At 36.3% G+C, this 18,455-nt stretch overlaps 3 protein-coding genes, 1 long non-coding RNA gene and 5 other non-coding genes across 9 annotated transcripts in view; 3 read left to right on the forward strand and 6 right to left on the reverse strand.

The window, feature by feature from the left end:
• Nucleotides 1-1,726, reverse strand: part of nrm (nurim) — a 24,129-nt gene extending 22,403 nt beyond the window's left edge. Inside the window, exon 1 of the mRNA XM_028800710.2 lies at nucleotides 1,503-1,726. Within this exon, the coding sequence (XP_028656543.1) occupies nucleotides 1,503-1,653 (151 nt within the window). The 5' untranslated portion in view covers nucleotides 1,654-1,726. The remainder of the gene's footprint in view (nucleotides 1-1,502) is intronic.
• LOC114650889 (tenascin-like) overlaps nucleotides 1-18,455 on the reverse strand; it is a 585,410-nt gene that overhangs the window by 259,177 nt on the left and 307,778 nt on the right. The window lies entirely within an intron of this gene.
• Nucleotides 1-18,455, forward strand: part of LOC127529643 (uncharacterized) — a 744,809-nt gene that overhangs the window by 186,288 nt on the left and 540,066 nt on the right. The gene's annotated exons all lie outside the window — the stretch shown is intronic.
• Nucleotides 163-235, reverse strand: trnak-cuu (transfer RNA lysine (anticodon CUU)). Its single transcript has one exon. It is a non-coding gene; the product is annotated as a tRNA-Lys (tRNA).
• Nucleotides 3,954-4,026, reverse strand: trnak-cuu (transfer RNA lysine (anticodon CUU)). Its single transcript has one exon. It is a non-coding gene; the product is annotated as a tRNA-Lys (tRNA).
• trnak-cuu (transfer RNA lysine (anticodon CUU)) lies at nucleotides 4,723-4,795 on the reverse strand. Its single transcript has one exon. It is a non-coding gene; the product is annotated as a tRNA-Lys (tRNA).
• Nucleotides 6,656-6,728, reverse strand: trnak-cuu (transfer RNA lysine (anticodon CUU)). Its single transcript has one exon. It is a non-coding gene; the product is annotated as a tRNA-Lys (tRNA).
• Nucleotides 7,225-7,297, forward strand: trnak-cuu (transfer RNA lysine (anticodon CUU)). The gene has a single exon. It is a non-coding gene; the product is annotated as a tRNA-Lys (tRNA).
• Nucleotides 8,292-18,455, forward strand: part of dhx16 (DEAH (Asp-Glu-Ala-His) box polypeptide 16) — a 40,895-nt gene continuing 30,731 nt past the window's right edge. Inside the window, exons 1-5 of the mRNA XM_028800729.2 lie at nucleotides 8,292-8,484; nucleotides 9,095-9,334; nucleotides 9,594-9,800; nucleotides 15,290-15,507; nucleotides 17,545-17,728. Of these exons, the coding sequence (XP_028656562.1) occupies nucleotides 9,603-9,800; nucleotides 15,290-15,507; nucleotides 17,545-17,728 (600 nt within the window). The 5' untranslated portion in view covers nucleotides 8,292-8,484; nucleotides 9,095-9,334; nucleotides 9,594-9,602. The remainder of the gene's footprint in view (nucleotides 8,485-9,094; nucleotides 9,335-9,593; nucleotides 9,801-15,289; nucleotides 15,508-17,544; nucleotides 17,729-18,455) is intronic.

Raw genomic sequence — 18,455 nt, forward strand, 5'->3', positions numbered from 1 at the left:
TCTTGCTAGCTGACAGTTGTGATTGGCCTTAACCTCCAATTCCGTTCATTGATACTTTGCTAACGTATTTGAACTTTAGAAAAGCAGCGTGCAACTACTTGAAATGTATTCCACGTAAAACTCTAAACTGAGGATGATATGCCTATTTAACGTAAAAGTTACCGCCCAACGTGGGGCTCGAACCCACGACCCTGAGATTAAGAGTCTCATGCTCTACCGACTGAGCTAGCCGGGCCCTTCAATACCATTTTCAGTGTCCCGATATCTGGAGAGACCCCCCCCCCCCCCAACATAGTTTACGAATTTCGAAGTTTTTTTTCCCCCTTTTAATAAATTCCTTAGATTTACATTTTAAATACCAGAAAACGACACAAATTGGCTATCCTCATACTTTAAAAGTTGCTAGGGCAAAAATGCGCGCGCCGTGAAGGCGGGGCTTTGGAAGTACATTCAAATTTATAGCCAACAACGGCCTTCATTTTACAGTTTCACAGTGGCACTCGGGCGTATCCGTCACGTACAGAATCAAACACACAAACCCGGTCATGCATTGCAAGAGCTTAAAAAAAATCAAAAAATGTAACTGCCTCAGTGCATATAGACATTTCTCTTACTATAGTTTCGGACGTCGCTAAAAACAACTCTAAAACAATGTCTTTTTATTCAAAGGAGGCATGTAAAAAGCTCATACTGCTTGACACTAGGCCTCAGTCAAGCATGCATCACAAGTATTTTTAATCCATTAAACGTTACTGAAGTACGTGCCAGCACAGTATCATACATATATTTCATCACCTCAAAACTAAACCGCACATGCGCAAGTGAATCATTTAAGTGACTCGAACTTTGTTCAAAATTAACTTCCTTTTACAAATAAAAACAAGGTCAATTTTATTATTATATATCGGTTTTCCAAGTTAGAATGATCTGCAGTGGAATAATACCAGGACATTCGTGTACTTCAAATTTCTAATGCACAACAAGCCTTTATATTTTAAGAAAGTGCCTGCATTAAATCAAAATCCCTTTATCGCGAAGAAAGATCTCGAATTAAAAAGCCGACCTGACCGCAAACAGTGGAGAGGCGTCTGAATCGCACGCAACTCGCAGCCCCGCCCTGTCTGTTCTTTTATTAAAACAAACCTGCACTTACCTGAAGTTGTTCGTAAATGTAAAAACTGGACAATGCTTGAAACTCTTTACACTTAAAAAGCAAAACTATTCCTCATATAAAGTACAGAGTCATGTTATTATTTTCTTTACTCAAAAAAAAAAACGCACAACCCTGCTGCCACCTTGTACTCCATCCCTCATTCGCAAAATTACTACAGTAACATTTCTAGCGTCTATTTTTTTACACATCTTTGCATCGTCGTGCACGCGGATAGGGTCTATACGTATCGTTTCGTCTCAAAATCGTTTCGTTTAAATTGTATTTAGTCAGACAGTTTAGTTTAGACAGCCAGTTCTGTCCTCAGCATTGCAAACTCGTCCCGTCTTACCTTTACTCTGTGGAGCCACGCCGTGGTTATTGTGATAAATCGCCCGAAACGAGATAAAACGGACAAACTCCACACCCGTTCCGAAGACAAAAACAAAGTTGCACAAAGCGATAAATGCCAAGCACACGCCACCTATGCCCGTCGGAGCCATGGTCGCTACAAGCAGGATTAAAAACAACCAGCCTCTTCCGGCGGTTTGTTATGTGGCGATACGGCCTTCGGGGGGCGCGCCGCTATTGCCATTCAATTTCCATTCTTAAAAGTCTTTAACGAGTACCGACAGTCTAAACCTTCACTTAAATTTCAAGACAATAAGCAAGACCTTTTCACACCAATATAACCAACGAAGTGTAAAACAAACTAATCATTAAAAAACACGTTATCAAAAAGTCTGAATTAGCGTAAGACGCCCTATTTGGGGGTGTTCATAAGAATTACCCCGTATAACGATTTACTTCAAGAAGTAGAAGTGCACAATTATCAAGAATAGTTTGTGTCTGATGTTTTAATATTAAAACGTATGCTTCAGTTTAAATGTTTAAAGTAATAATAGTCTCGATTGTAATAGAAATTCGACATTTTCCATAATAGATGTCCATCGACAGCTATATCCTAGTAATGGATCAAAAATCACAAATATATTCGTAACCACTGACCTAGAAATACTCTAAACTATACCATGCTTATAGTTGAGATTTGTCGGTTTTATACTACCTAGGAGTGGCTCTTAGAAGGCTAGAACAATCGATTAAGAATCAAATACTACTTTTTTAGCAAAAGCAACATAAAATGTTTTATCTGAGTAACAGAGAAAACATATTGAACTTTATACCAAATGTATTATTGATCATGTGAATTACTGAATATGACCAAATAAAGCATATTTGTTTTGGTGGTGTTTACTGACATTTTCCCTAATTGTTCAAGTTCACCCCTCACACATTTTTCTTGAAAAAAAGTACATTACCATGCTGAGGATATGTCACAAATTGGGCTACAAAAGATGGTTGGAATCTTTAATTGGTTAGAATTAATTTATGAATGAATTATAATGTTTACAATAAAATAAAAATGGAGTAACAATCTCTTAAATTGATAATTTGTTAATTATTGGATATAAATGTTGCATTAAAGTTATGAAAGGGAGCAATACTGTAATGGGTGTATAGTTGGACAGGTGCAGAGGAGAGATGCTGGGTATATTGGGAGAAGGATGATAAGAATACACCTGCCAGGTAAAAGGAAAAGAGGAAGGCCTAAGTGAAGGTTTATGGATGTGGTGAGAGAAGACATGCAGGTGATGGGTGTAATGGAGCAAGATGCACAGAACAATAAGATATGGAAAAAGATGATCCACTATGGCAAACCCCTAACAAGAGCAGCTGAAAGAAGAAGAAGAATTAAGGCAAGGAACTTAACCCTCTAACAAGTCAAATCAGTAATCAGGAAGGAGAAAAAGCTTGTCCATCTGCACCATTTATTATTATACTATATTAGCATTGATGTGAACAATTTGTGAAATTAGTGAGAAGTATAACAAAAATCATACAACATACCAGTCATTTGTTTTTATATATATTTTTACTGTAGTAATTAATTAAGAATTATTGGTCTTTATATAACAAAGATTATCCTGGAGTCTTCTGTAGGAAATATATACAGATGGTTCATCTATCTTTTCAGTTAAAAATGAACTCAACCAAACAGTGAACTAAAAAAAGTTTTTAAATTAGCAAAGAGGAGGTCAAGTAAAAAAAGTTTTAACTTTCAATGATCTGTATTTTTATAATTATGCAGCACTTCATAATAATAATAATGATATTACCTTTTAAAGCTCATCCTGTAAAATGAAACTATGATAATCCAATTCACCAATGTTTATTTTATTTGTGCTATATTATATCTTTCTTTACACATTTTGCACACATATGTAATACCTGTAATAAACCACACCAAGTATGTTTAAAAATCATTTAAAAATGTGTACATTAATGTAAATATATAAATACGTTCACAATCCATTTAGACTACCAGACTACAAACAAAATGTCACATAGGTAATACCGGTAGTATATCAAAGGGTGGTTAAACAACAATAATCAATACATTTATGAAACTTTTATGACAAAATTAAATATATACTTATTCCTTAAGGGTATTTATCTCCACAAACCGCAAAGCGTGTGTGCCAACTTCAACAAGGTTTTGCAGAATACTGTACATTAATTGACAACAGGCTGGCCCGCCCTTTCCAATTTTTGGTACCTGACACGAATCGTGCTTCGCCAATTCTTGGTAGACGACCGAGCCATCATTGGTCAATTCTTGGTAGTCGAAATGGGTTGTGAGTATTGTATTCAATTCTTGGTATGCGATACGGGCTGCGATTGGCCCGAGCTTTCAATTCTTGGTAGAATCGTAGTAACAAAAAGCGACCTGATTGGTTCTCGTTACCAAACGTGGGGCTCGAACCCACGACCCTGAGATTAAGAGTCTCATGCTCTACCGACTGAGCTAGCCGGGCACCTCCTAAAAGAAAATATCCCAGGCCAAACGAGTGCAGTTCACTTGTAGTCCGAACTATATATGTTTTAAATATTATAAGTCAAGACCCTTTGCTATACACTTAAGCGACCCTAATTTAAAGGTAAGAACAGGCCGTGCTGTGATGGGGGGTTGCTCTGGATGCAAATTCAAATCTGTAATCCACAATGGACATACGCGCTGTCCTCGGAGGTTTGTGTTGATCTAAAACGAAAAAAAAACACTATGCATTATGAGTGTCCAAAACAAGAACAGAAATGCTTTTTAACGTTTCTAAAATTAAATACAAACTAAACTCCGTACTAGAATTCACTTCAATACTGTTTGTATTAAGGGAAAATGTACACTTGTAAAAGGAAAACGTATTAAAGTATTCAGTCGCTCGCGTAAGATGCTGCACATATTAGACAGAATGCACAACCAATATACCTGACACGAGTCGTTACTCGACAATTCTTTGGTAGACGACCGAGCCATCATTGGCCAGTTCTTGGTAGTCGAAATGGGTTGTGAATGGTCAATTCTTGGTATGCGATACGGGCTGCGATTGGCCCGAGCTTTCAATACTTGATAGAGAAAAGCGATCTGATTGGTTCTCGCTACCAAGAATTACCTCGACTAACGGGTGCTCGGAGTGAAGATGCGTATCCAATCCATTCACGCCACCAAAATGTTTCGCCCAACGTGGGGCTCGAACCCACGACCCTGAGATTAAGAGTCTCATGCTCTACCGACTGAGCTAGCCGGGCACCTACAAATATAAATTTAACCCAGAGAGAAAGCTGTGTCAATAGATCTTAAAATTCTGAAAATTTTCGAGTTTTGTACAACTCCAAGCGATTTACATTTAAAGCCGGGGGTACCCAGCGCTGCCGGGTTCAGTAACGTCCAGGTGGCGTCACTAAATAAATTAAGAGAAGTGAAGCAAAACGACACCCGTTATTGACAAACTGAGCAGATTACATTTTGCAAGCTTTTGAGGCAGCTCAGAACCCTAGTTTCAGATATTATGTAGATTATTGTAATCGTCAAAAAATAACCTTTTGAAAGGAAAATATGTTCAAGCGTGTAGCTGATCGCGCGGAATGATGTAACGTTCATTAGACGAAAAGTTATATTTATTTGACTATGGACGCACACTGGCATTTGAATTCTAACTTTCGATTTTATAAAACCGTGGAAACTATTTAAAGAATTTAAACTCCGAACCAACGACACAAGGTGATGGATTGTGCGTATAAACGGATATACAGGTGCGAAAAATGGTGAACAATTTATAACAAATCGCCATACGGAAACGAGTTCGAATCTCACACTGGGTATACTGCTGTTTTTAAGAAATGTCGATTAAAAACCCTCTGCATTCACCAAAGGACGGTACAGCCGTGTGTCTTTGGTTAATTATGAGATGTAATTTCCTATAGAATTAGTATACACGGTTTCCGAAAAACGGATAGAATTCAAACGTTTATACGCATCCAAAATAAAACCGTAATAGTTATTCGTAGAAGAAACCAATCTTCGTAGCAAAAACCAATCAGATCAGTCTGTTAACAATATTCTATCAAGAATTGAACATCGCCCCTTGTATCCCTGCCAAGACTTGAAACTCTGGGCCAATCACAACCCTTAATCACTTTTCACGTATTTAACAGATCAGACCAATCACAGCCGGTATCCCAACTAAGATTTGAAAGTTCTGGCCAATCATAACCCGACTCTCTAACATGACTTACGCGTTTGATCCCGAGGGCGGTACTACTGCGATTGTTGGGATAAAATTAACAGTGATGCGTCACAGGAACTGTAGTTCGAATCCCGCTCGGACCATTCTGCTGGTTTTAAGGAATTAAAATATATATTCATCTTTAACCACTACAACTAGTGCTGTATATTAAAAAGAAAACAATTTAGCCTTCGTAAAAATATGAATATATATTATTGTATGCAAAAGGATAGATGTGTGCAATAACGGAATTGCTTAAAAATGCGAAAAATGCTCTAATTTTATGCAAAAGTATTCACTTACAATGATTTGCTTTCATGAACATTACAATCATACTCTGCACTGATAAGAATGGTTTATTTTTGTTTTGATTAAATTAGAACCTTGAAAGACCCCATTGTGAAAGGAACTAAACACAGCACAATTAAGAATCACACGTAAACAAATTCACACATTCTATTGAAATAGGATTATAATAAATAACTGACAACTCATGTTGTGGGATCCCGAGATGTCCCCAAGGCCATCTGGGAGATATAATCCTTATCATTTTAAATAATTACTGTATGGTTTTGCTATTCGTTATGACTAACATTTTTGAGATATTTTCTTAAAAGGATACACTGATGGTTAGTTTTAATTTTCAATAATTTCTTGAAAAACAAGTAGCCTAGATACGGAATTCAACCCAGTTCCGTCGTTTCTACTTGTGGACAGTTTACTATTTAATGACAGCTCACTACAGTTTTATTATTACAGACATTTACTACACAATACAATAATCACTTATTTATATTTTTAATATTGGCAAACTGGTGTTGTTGGTAACACGTAATAAAACATTCTACAACAGCAAATGAAAGGTCGTCTCGCTAAAATCATCCGCCCAACGTGGGGCTCGAACCCACGACCCTGAGATTAAGAGTCTCATGCTCTACCGACTGAGCTAGCCGGGCACCTCCCAAAAGAAAATATCCCAGGCCAAACGAGTGTAGTTCACTTGTAGTCCGAGCTATATATGTTTTAAATATTATTATGCCAAGCCCCTTCGTTATACACTTAAATGACCCTAATTTAAAAGTAAAAACTGGCCGTGCTGTGATGGGGGGGTTGCTCTGGATGCAAATTCAAATCTGTAATCCACAATGGACATACGCGTTGTCCTCGGAGGTTTGTGTTGATCTACAACGAAAAAAACACTATGCATTATGAGTGTCCAAAAAAAAGAACAAAAATGCTTTTTAAGGTTTCTAAAATTAAATAAAAACTAAACTCCGTACTAGAATTCACTTCTATACGGTTTGTATTAGGGAGAATGTACACCTATAAAAGGAAAATTTATCAAAGTATTCAAGTCACTCGCGTAAGATGCTGCACGTATTAGACAGAATGCACAACCAATATAACTTCTATCCATCCATTTTCTGACATGTTTAAATATTCATCTACAGTGCCCGGCTAGCTCAGTCGGTAGAGCATGAGACTCTTAATCTCAGGGTCGTGGGTTCGAGCCCCACGTTGGGCGATCGTCAACTTTTTTCTCTTTACATTCGACTTTATTCTACCTACAACCAGTACCTTAACGGGGCAGTTTCGTTCGGCACTACGTTGATGAAACATAATGAGTAACGATAGTTAATGCACCGCGGACGTCAGAGCGGAAGGGGGATCTAGGGCAGTCGTTGGAGGGCTCCTCGTTACTGGTATGAATAATACCAACTCGTGATCCACTGGCGACAGTAAGCGACCCAGTGTTTGAGAAATAGTATTTTCAAGCATGTGATCAAACCACAGTGTAACAGCTACATTTGCAGTATATTTATTCCACGTACACGCACTACTAAAACGAAATAAGTATAAACAAACACGCACGGTTTTGCAAAAAATGAAATCAGATCTGGAAGAGTCTACATTCTGCATACTGTACTCCTGTGCATATTTTATAACTTGGCTAAAGTTGTCTTGCCTTTATGCTGCGGTCTTGATACGATCACAAACACGTCTCACCTCGTTCTTCTCTCGGTTTACTTATATATCCGATTTTATTTGGCGGTTTACATAAATATCTAATGTTAAAACACCCGATTCTCTCCTTTGCTTAGACTTCCATGGTACACTGCACTGCGACATTCATATATGAATTGTATTATTTCCATTTCTGCTGTATTTGTGAAAAATCGTAAAAATGAGGCAGAAAAAGAAGCTTTTCCCAAAATATTTAGGGAAACTGTCTATGCTCACGTCTCAGATAGGTCGCCTTTTCCAGTCCAAATGAGATGTGAGGATCAATCGACAAGTAAAGCTTTGGTCTCGCTTCCCCATTACGAATCTGTGGTGTCATGGAATTGCATAATGTGTAAACAAGAACGTTTATTCCATGAAACTATGACATTTAAAGGTGACATTATTTGCCACCATGGCGTTCTTAAAATAATAATAATAAAAAAAAAAAGTATCACGGAAGACCGGCGATAGGGGGCAATGCCAATTATAACAGATGCCGAACTCGTCAGCCTGTGCAAGCGGTGGAGTTCCGTTTCCGGGCACGAGTATGTATTTGGTGGTTGTAGTACAGAGTTAAGAATATGATACGATAGTAATTTTCGCGTTTCAGTTTGGACAAAAGCAAAAACAATGTCAGAAAAGCAGCAGATGAACGTTTATCATCCTGAGTCGGGCTGAAATATTCGCATACGAGAGGAGATCGGGGTGGTAAGCGCCTTACTTTTACAATTACATATTTCAGGTCCTAAAAACATTAAAAGATTGGAGCCTTACATGTCATCTAGATCTAGACTTGCATGTATTTTAGCGGGATCGCAAGGAGCCCAAATATGTCAAATACAATAACGTCTAAAATAATTAAGAAGAGATTAATGCCGGTAGCTTTAATATCCGGGTTATGGTCTTCCAAAAAATCTTGACTGGTACAGAGTGGTGTTTCTCGGCGGCTAACACTAACTTACTGTTATAACCCCTTCATTCTTAACCTACATCCATGCCTCCCTCTGTCCTTCTTCTGACTCTGCACATTAAAATAAGTGTCATCTTGCCTTAAGTAAATAAGACATGTACATAAATGGCAGGAAAAGCTTTACGGTGCAAGGCACACCCCCATTCTTAATCTAAACCATTAACTGACAGTCATTTCAGTATTAAGTTATGACCCAGATTCATGACACACATCGAGTTACCCAAGAATAAACTTCAAAGTACTAGCTGGCATTTTATCAGTATGGCTTTTATAACATTCAGTTTTGCATAAAGAGAACCATCTTAAATTAACTTTATTTTTTTTTTCCTTTGTACAATACTATAACAGGCAGCCAGACTGTATTCTTCTTTAGTAGCATCAGGTGCAAGGCAGAAGTTAACTCTGGATGGGTGTGTCATCCAAGTACACTAACATACACCAGCCCATAACCAGCATAGGTTGGGGATGTGGAGGAAATCCAGAGAACAAGCAAGAGGAAAAGACCTGTGCAAATAGGGTCACAAAGAGGAAGAGAGAGAAGCCTAAGGATAAAGCTATCCTATTAAATTACTTATTATACTTAGCAAGGTAAGGCACATTTAAGTTTAAAGAAAATAACAATAATATTTATGTACAAGATGCAATAAGTTTTACCTCTTATATTCATGTATTGTATATAGCATTGTATTGTTTGCCTTGTAATTGTAGATGTTTTTACTAACTTTAGGTCAGCCCCAACCTTGACTGCTTTCAAAAGGGCAGCCTAGCAAAAGCCAGTACTGCAGTGGCAGGAATATAATTAATAACTGCCCAGATAATTAAATTGTATTGTTTTTTTCTTACCAAGGTGTTGATCATGGCAGGGTTGGAGCAGTGGGTGAGTGATCAGCTCTATGATATCTTAGGGCTCAGTGAAAAATATGTTCCCCTATTTCTTATTGGAACAGCAAAGCGCAGCTCAAGTGAAGAAGACTTCATCCAAAGGTTAAAAGACACAAGGACAATTGATATTGATCAAAGGATGACAGTGTTTGCCAAAGAGCTCTACAGAAAGGTAACATACTTATGCCTAGATTACCTCATGTGTGGTTATTCTATTCAACTTAAGGTTTTTGCTGGTGAGGAAACAGGAACATGTTGGTGTTCAGAGACATACATCAGACATTACAATTCACATTCCTAAATGTCATAAATCATTAATTTGAACAAAATCTATATCAGGAGTCCCCAATTACTTTCCATTTTTTGCAGCTACCTAATTATTGCAATTCATAAATTAACAGTGTATCTAAATAGGCTTAACAGTAGTAATTTGGCATAACTCACCAGTCAGTTAGTGACAGTAGCAAGTTGAAACAAGGGACTTGGAAATGTGGTGTTCTGTTATAGCGATACAAAAACACAGAGCCAGGTATGCACTGACTGTGAAGAGCAGCTCTGCAGTCATATTACGTGCCTATGAACTGGGGAACCGTGTTTATCCAGGCATCACTCACGCTTGAATTGGGGGGGGGGTGGGTACCATGTTTATCCAGGCGTCACTCACATTTGCATTGGGGGAACCGTGTTTATCCAAGCGTCACTCACCTTAACATTCGTGTTGGTCTTTAAGTAAAACTACTTTTACACTTTTAAGTCAATCCAGTTTAAGAATGGCTTTGTACGGAGATGGGAGTACAGTAATCCCTCGCTATATCGCGCTTCGCCTTTTGCGGCTTCACTCTATCGCAGATTTTATATGTAAGCATATTTAAATATATATCGCAGATTTTTTGATGGTTTGCGGATTTCTGCGGACAATGGGTCTTTTAATTTCTGGTACATGCTTCCTCAGTTGGTTTGCCCAGTTGATTTCATACAAGGGACGCTATTGGCAGATGGCTGAGAAGCTACCCAACTTACTTTTCTCTCTCTCTCTCTTGCTCTGACATTCTCTGCTCCTGACGGAGGGGGTGTGAGCAGGGGGGCTGTTCACACACCTAGACGATACGACGCTTGTCTAAAAATGCTGAAAGATTACCTTCACGTTGCTCCCTTCTGTGCAGCTGCTTCGTGAAGCGACATGCTGCACGGTGCTTCACATACTTAAAAGCTCGAAGGGCACGTATTGATTTTTGATTGTTTGTTTTTATCTGTCTCTCTCTCTCTCTGACATTCTCTGCTCCTGACGGAGGGGGTGTGAGCTGCTGCCTTCATTGCAACTGCTTTATACGGCGGTGCTTCGCATACTTAAAAGCCAAACAGCCCTATTGATTTGTTTGCTTTTCTCTCTCTCTCTGACATTCTCTGCTCCTGATGCGCACTCCTTTGAAGAGGAAGATATGTTTGCATTCTTTTAATTGTGAGACGGAACTGTCATCTCTGTCTTGTCATGGAGCACAGTTTAAACTTTTGAAAAAGAGACAAATGTTTGTTTGCAGTGTTTGAATAAAGTTCCTGTCTCTCTACAACTTCCTGTGTTTCTGTGCAAATCTGTGACCCAAGCATGACAATATAAAAATAACCATATAAACATATGGTTTCTACTTCGCAGATTTTCACCTTTCGTGGGGGGTTCTGGAACGCAACCCCCGCTATCGAGGAGGGATTACTGTATTCGCATTTAACGTCAACAGCTCCACGGACAGTCTACAGAAATGGAGGACTGCTCAAGTGGGCACGGGCTGTAAACGCGTGACCCTAAACACCCGGGGAGGTGGGCGTGGCAGTACCCCATGGGCGCGCCCCCAACGCAAAACTTGACGGCAGCTCCCCGTTCAACGATCCTCAAACACTCACTTTTAGTCATGCCGTTGTTATTTTTCCTCTGTGTCTTTTCCTACTTCTGTGTGCAGTCGATGGCCTTAACCAACCTTCTCCAACATACAGCTTGGTCCTGCACCACCTCCCCAGTGAAACCCTTTTCTTTAGTATCTTGTACTTTATCCAGTATCCAGCCACCTTCGCTTCGGCTTCCATATTCGTTGCCTGTCTGCATAACATGCCCATATCAATTTAACCTGCCTTCCTAGATATCTCTCCCATTTTTGTCGTACCACTTAGTGTGATGCTCAATTTTTATTCTGTCCATTTACTCCTGTACGGATGAAAAAGGTGCAAAAACACTTTTAAAGTTGGAGTAATTATTGCAAAACTGTCTTGCACGTTCGCTTTGTGACAACAATAAAGAACGTTTTTATGGTAAAAGTTACATTTTAACTCCCGAGTCTCATACAGAGCTAACACGTAGCATTCGGCATTACCTACAGTATAGTAAGCGAAGAAAACGTTAGTGCGCCAGCAAGAGATCCAGCGAGCTAATTTAAATATGTATGAGAGCAGACTGTCGGGCTGGACAAGCGGAACTGTACAGTACACTCAAGGTGGTAACCGTTGCTGCTGTTTTCAGTGCCAGTATTCTAAAAGCTTTGACGTTTTATCGTTGAAATGTCGTTACAATTGAAATAAAAGTGTTAAGGACTGGTACCGTCTTTCTTGACATTTGTTAAAAAGGCTTTTTTGTTCAGCGGGAAGTCATATTTTCATTCACGCGAGTTTTCATCATAAGCGCAGAAAACGCACCGTAACCGAGTAAAGTACTATTTTTACAAATAAAGACATAAATACAATACAATTTATTTTTGTATAGCCCAAAATACACCCGTTAACGTGGGTACGTTAACTTCGGTTTTATTTGTGTCTAAATGGTTTGTTTTAGTCTCTTCGGTTTTACTTCATTTTACTTTCGATTCTCTGTCCTGTAATCTTGTGAGCCCTGCTGAATTGTTAAACATGTGTTTGACAACTCGTCTGTTATTTTTTGTTGTAGAAAGAGTTTACTTCATCATAAACTCTTACAGGGACGTATGAATAGTCAAAAATATTTAAGGGCTGTCAGCTGGATCCCCAAACTGAGCCACGCACTAGATAATAACAATCTTCATCTTAAAAATCATAATTGCTTCATACCCTCAAAAATGTCAGTATTGCTATGATACATTTTTTTCATCCGTTCGGCAATGACATTCTTTTAAAAAGTTTCACAACAATATGTTTCTTGCTTATAAAAAAAAAAAGCTAAGAAAAAATGGAACATAAAAAGGAAAACATATATGTATAACTGCCATAAAATGTAAAGTGGAGGTTACATTTTTTTACACCTGAATGGGAACTGAAACAGTAGTCTCTTCAATTGAATTTGGCTTTTAACTTTTAAATAGGTTTATTTTGCACACTCAATTTTCTCACCTTCCAAATGAAGCAGAGAAAGTGGGATTGTTGACAAAATGTAACAGTGACCTTTTCACAGTGAAACTGAAAATGTAACCCCCTCCATCAGTTTGAAGTTTAAATGGGTTCAAAAGTATACATAAGTGGAATTTCAAAAACATTTTAAGAGGGATTTTTTTTAACAGACTTTTTAGCTTACTCATTCTAAAACGCAAGTGGAACTTTTGAGAGTATAAAAAAGAGAGTCACATTCTCACAGCTAAAAGGGGATCCAGAAAATATGTTTCCCATTTCTTGTTCAGGTTTTTACTTTGAATTGATTTTGTATTTCATACACATTTTGTCTTAAGCAGTGAGTGATATAGGTCAGTAGTTAGAACAACAGCATTTATTTCTATAGCACATTTGTAAAGAACACAGAATGTAGTTCAAAGTTTTACGGGATGCCAAAGAAATAGTTAAAAGAAAAAAAACAAATTAAATTAGACAAGAATAAAAATGAATTAGTAACAAAATATAAATCAATACAGGCTTACATAACAAAGATATATAACTAGTAGATAAAGGCATACAAAGTAAATATTAAAGAGAATTGCATTTTAACACTTGAAGGGGACCAGGAAAAAAAAAAAAACAGTCCCCACTCAAGATAACGTTTTTAGTTTTAATTGGGTTTATTTTCAACACACCTTTTATCTAAAGTAGATCTTTCTTGAAAAACATACAACAATGGAATTTCTTACAAAAGTTGCAGGACAGAATCATTTTTTTCATACGTGAAGGGGGTTTGTGAAAGAAATGATTCCACCCTCCAAACCAAAATTTTTTGCGTTTTAAAGTAATTTATATTCCACAGAATAAAAAGTGGAAAATTAACACAAAACCTTCTATCAATTTGATAAAGGATTAAACCAATTTAGTGATACCTAGTGCCATTTAAATATTTTACTTTAAAAACTAAAACTGTTAAAATGCAATCCTTTCAGTGGAGTAATATGTCTACAGTTTCTTATAAGTCACTGTAATGTTATATGAAAAGTTCCACATCTGTGTGTTTTTGAGTTTTTTCTTTTTTTTCATTTTAGAGTTAAGATAAAAGATTTGTAGGAAATAAACCCATTTAAAACTTAAAACCTGATATGGAAGGATGAAACACAATTTCTCTATCCTCTTTTATTTGAAAAAATATGATTCTTAAATTTTGTAAGAAAATAAAATTTTTATGCTTTTAAATGCCTAAATGTTTCATATAGGCATGAGAAAAAAAAAAGTTAAAAATAAACGAGTTTAAAAATCTTAATTTTGATGGATCATATATTTATATCTTCTGTAGCTCCTTAATTAAACATCACTTTACTTTATATATTTTTCCAAATCTTTACATATTCTAGCAGCACAAACATCATTCATGACTAGAAATGTAACTCTTTATAACTACAAATATCAGTCATGACTAGAAATATAACTCTTTACAAGCATAAACATCATTCATGACTAGAAATGTTAACTCTTTATAGCTTCAGTATAATGTGTCAATGCTAGTGAAGGGCCGTGTTAACATGCATCTTTAAAAGAGAAAACTAAAGGTTATTCCTGAGCTGAAAAAGAACAGAAAGGTGCAGATAAAATGCTTTGACTGTACAGCCTTGTGTGATGAAAACTTCGTAGGCTACATGACCGAAATGTTGTATCTCCGACTTTCTTAGCTTTTTTGGCCTTCAGCTGTTTAACCACAGTAATACATTATTACAGTACAATAGTAATATACTAGCCAGTATCATTGTGCACCAATGTCTTTTATTTTTACTTATGTTTATTTTTTTACTTGGAACTTTCCAGTTAAATGTATGTATTTATTTCACAAGACATCTATTATATTGTAGAATTATAGTAAGGACCTCACCAATTCTTGTTTTGACAAAGTATTTTTTTTATCATTTTGTCATTTTGTATTGGTTTTTATTTAATCTGATATTGTATTTTATGTATCAGGAAACAGTGCACAGTCATGTTTTTGATTTTTGTTTAGTAATATTTCAGTATTGTAACTTGTATATTATTTGTTATGTTTCTTTATTTCCAGCTAGCAATGTTCCATATACTGTAGATTGTTTTTATGTATGGTTTGTAACATCTTCATACTAGTACTTGGTATATGTATTTACATGTTTTGAAATTTTGAGTTAATAAAGAACCTCAAGAGCAAAAACAGCTTTAAAAAAACAGTACATTTTTGAACAGTTTATTCTTTTTAGAAGTTGACCGATTTGTTTCATCATTAAAAGTACTTTTAGTCTTCTCTTGATATCAAGAATTATGCTGTTTTGCTTATAGATTCCAAGGAAGCAAGTTATAGAGAAGGAGTCGCGACTTGCTGAGCGAAAAGCCATTGAAATGGAGCGTAAGAACAAAACCTACACCTTGTTAGAGAGTGAAGATGATAGTGAAGAAGAAAAAACTATAGATAAAAAGAAGCAGATGGGCAAAAAAGAAAGAAAGAGAAAACACCTACGCAAGAAGCAGTCTTCTTCTGAAGACAGTGATGATGACAGGTGTGATACGACGATATATATAAGGCACCTACTGTTATTGTAGTGTTTATCTCTGTCTGACTGCCTGCAAGAAACAACTCAGCTCCCAGTGGGCAGATTTTTTTTTTTTTTTTTTTTTTTTTTTTTTTTTACATTTATCACACTTTATACTTCAAGAAAATTTGTTTTGAAAGTTCTATTTTTGTTATGATTTCTTGAATTGAGGGCACTGTACATATTTTTGAAACTTCAAAAACTCCCATTTGAGAAGCATTGGTGAATTTTCAAACTTGTAGAGTTTTCTTAAAACTGAGAACCATTCCATGCAGCTTCAATTACAGATTAGTTTCCATTTTAAAATGTAACTTGAGAGTTTTTTTCTACTTGTGTACAGTATTTTGGATATTATTCCCTTTTACATACCTGCATGCTGCCAGCTTTCCATACAATAAACCAAGTCCCTGAATCCACCTGAATGTTACACCATGCAAATGGTTTTTAACTTGTTTCTCATTACTGATGATTTCTGTGAGTAGAATTACACAACATCACAGGTTGAACTACCTGGTAGCTTTAAAAAATGTTTGGAGTATGCAGCGAGTGAATGTGATCCCTAGAAAAGCCAAAGAACTTGAATAAGGAATACACATCTTAAAAGTATTTCTGTCAGCTTTATACAGCATAAAAAACCTCATCAGATGAAGATAGTCTATGTCTAATCACATATATTAAGTGTGAGTTGAACGTTTGGAGCATGAGCTGCTTTCCACTTTTCACACCTACTATCTATCTATCTATCTATCTATCTATCTATCTATCTATCTATCTATCTATCTATCTATCTATCTATCTATCTATCTATCTATCTATCTATCTATCTATCTATCTATCTATCTATCTATCTATCTATCTATCTATCTATCTATCTATCTATCTATCTATCTATCTATCTATCTATCTATCTATCTATCTATCTATCTATCTATCTATCTATCTATCTATCTATCTATCTATCTATCTATCTATCTATCTATCTATCTATCTATCTATCTATCTATCTATCTATCTATCTATCTATGTGACAGTAAACAGAAACAAATACTTACCAGGATCTTTGCTTACAGATTATCATGTTTAAACATTCCTTATTTTAACATACTTGTCACTTGGATACAGTTCAAACATATATTTGAAAGTAATGAAGTAGTGAAGAAGAAGATGACATCAACAGGTTATACACATGCACATATACTGTCCAGGATCACACAGGGACCACTGGCTGCAATTTACAATTTCTGAAAGCGAGTCACAGTTTGCCTCATCTCATTCACAGTCATTTTAGAACTAATGGGAAGTGCATTATTCTGTGGTAAGGTAATAATTTATAATTATTGTTTCTCTCCAAGTTAAAAATAGATTTTTACAAAAAAGTCTTTTTTTTTTCTCCTGTACTATTCCATTCTATCTTTTTACCATGTTCATGCTCTACCTCAAATTCACCCAAATTAATGACCACACAAACACAAAAGTAACACACTTAAGGCAAGCACTTCCTTCTGTTCATACTTCCAAGCTAACCATAACACCTATCAGCTTTCAGAAGTGATATTATCAATTAACAAATTGTGCCATACCCAAAACGACACAGAAAGATATGCAGGTGGCTTTGTTCTTATCTTCTTTAAAATTTAAAAATTCTTCAAGGTATTTTTCACAGATTAAATCCTTTTGTAGTCTTTGTGCCCACTCCTAGAGGATTCTGCAGCTATCATGACACTAATGTTCATTAAATAGGGTTTGTAATCAAATTGTAGCAGTGTTTAGTAGAATCATGGCCTTATCATTTAAAAAGGTGGACTTAATGAAAATAATTTTTATGATTACATTTCTTATTTGATTGCAAATCATTTTAGCTAGAAATAAACTGGAATCCACACATTAGCTGGCTGAGAATATCAATATATGAAACTGGAAAGTAAATTGGGAGCATTTTTCAGTTCTTCTCTTTAATTAGCAGTGTTTGAAGCATAGATTGTGATTTACTTTTGTATTTAATAGTTTAAAGAAGCCAGTGACAAGTTCAAGTCAGAAACAACAGGCAGAGGAGGATGATGAGGAGGAATGGGAAAAAGAAGAAAGGGAACGTCTTTTGGATCTAGAGGAAAGGGATGCCTTTGCTGAGAGAGTGAAACAACGGGATAAGGAGAAGACACGGCACATAGTAGAAAGATCTGATAAAAAGGTATGCATAAAATAAAAGAGCATTTCTAGCTTCTGAATTTTGTCATGTCCTTGTTCTGGTTTTCACTTACATTATATGTTACCCTGTGAGGTGTGATAGATGGAGATCCATCAGCTTTCAACTGCTTTTTTAATGAATGAATCGGGGTGACTGTATTTTGATACATTATTGCATTTGTAGGCTATGGAATTAAGTCTTGTTAACAGTGAATGTAGAAGAAAAGTTGAAGTGTGGCATTGTATTTTAGCACATATTGTTTGGGATGATTTTGAAGTACACCCACATTCAATCAAAGATACCTTTGTCAGAAATGTGAGGCACGCACTTGGGCACTACACTTTTAGGTCACTACTTTTGCCTGTAATGCAAATTTAAAAATGCCTACAGTGAAGTATATTTAACTGTGTTTAAAACTGTAGTGCTTGTGAGCCTGTTCTTTGGGCTGTAAATATGGTATAAAGTAGTTCATAGTAATCTACATCAGTGAGGAATAAAAAGAAAATCCTGAAAGTTTTCTGTTGGTGCACCAAAAGCTGCTAAAGCAGTTTTGCAAGTTTGTGGTTGGATAGCATTTGACCACATTCAAGATTCAGGGATTTGATTTTTTTGTTGGAGGTCTTGTAGCCTAACAACTGTAAAGACCTAGCAATGAGTGTATTATGTTAATGTCTGGAAAGTAATTGTTTTTGTTACTTTTGTGAATTTCTCATTTAATGTTGAAGGAATT

Source organism: Erpetoichthys calabaricus, chromosome 1 (genome assembly GCF_900747795.2).
Source record: "Erpetoichthys calabaricus chromosome 1, fErpCal1.3, whole genome shotgun sequence".
In the NCBI taxonomy this organism is placed as follows: domain Eukaryota; kingdom Metazoa; phylum Chordata; class Cladistia; order Polypteriformes; family Polypteridae; genus Erpetoichthys; species Erpetoichthys calabaricus.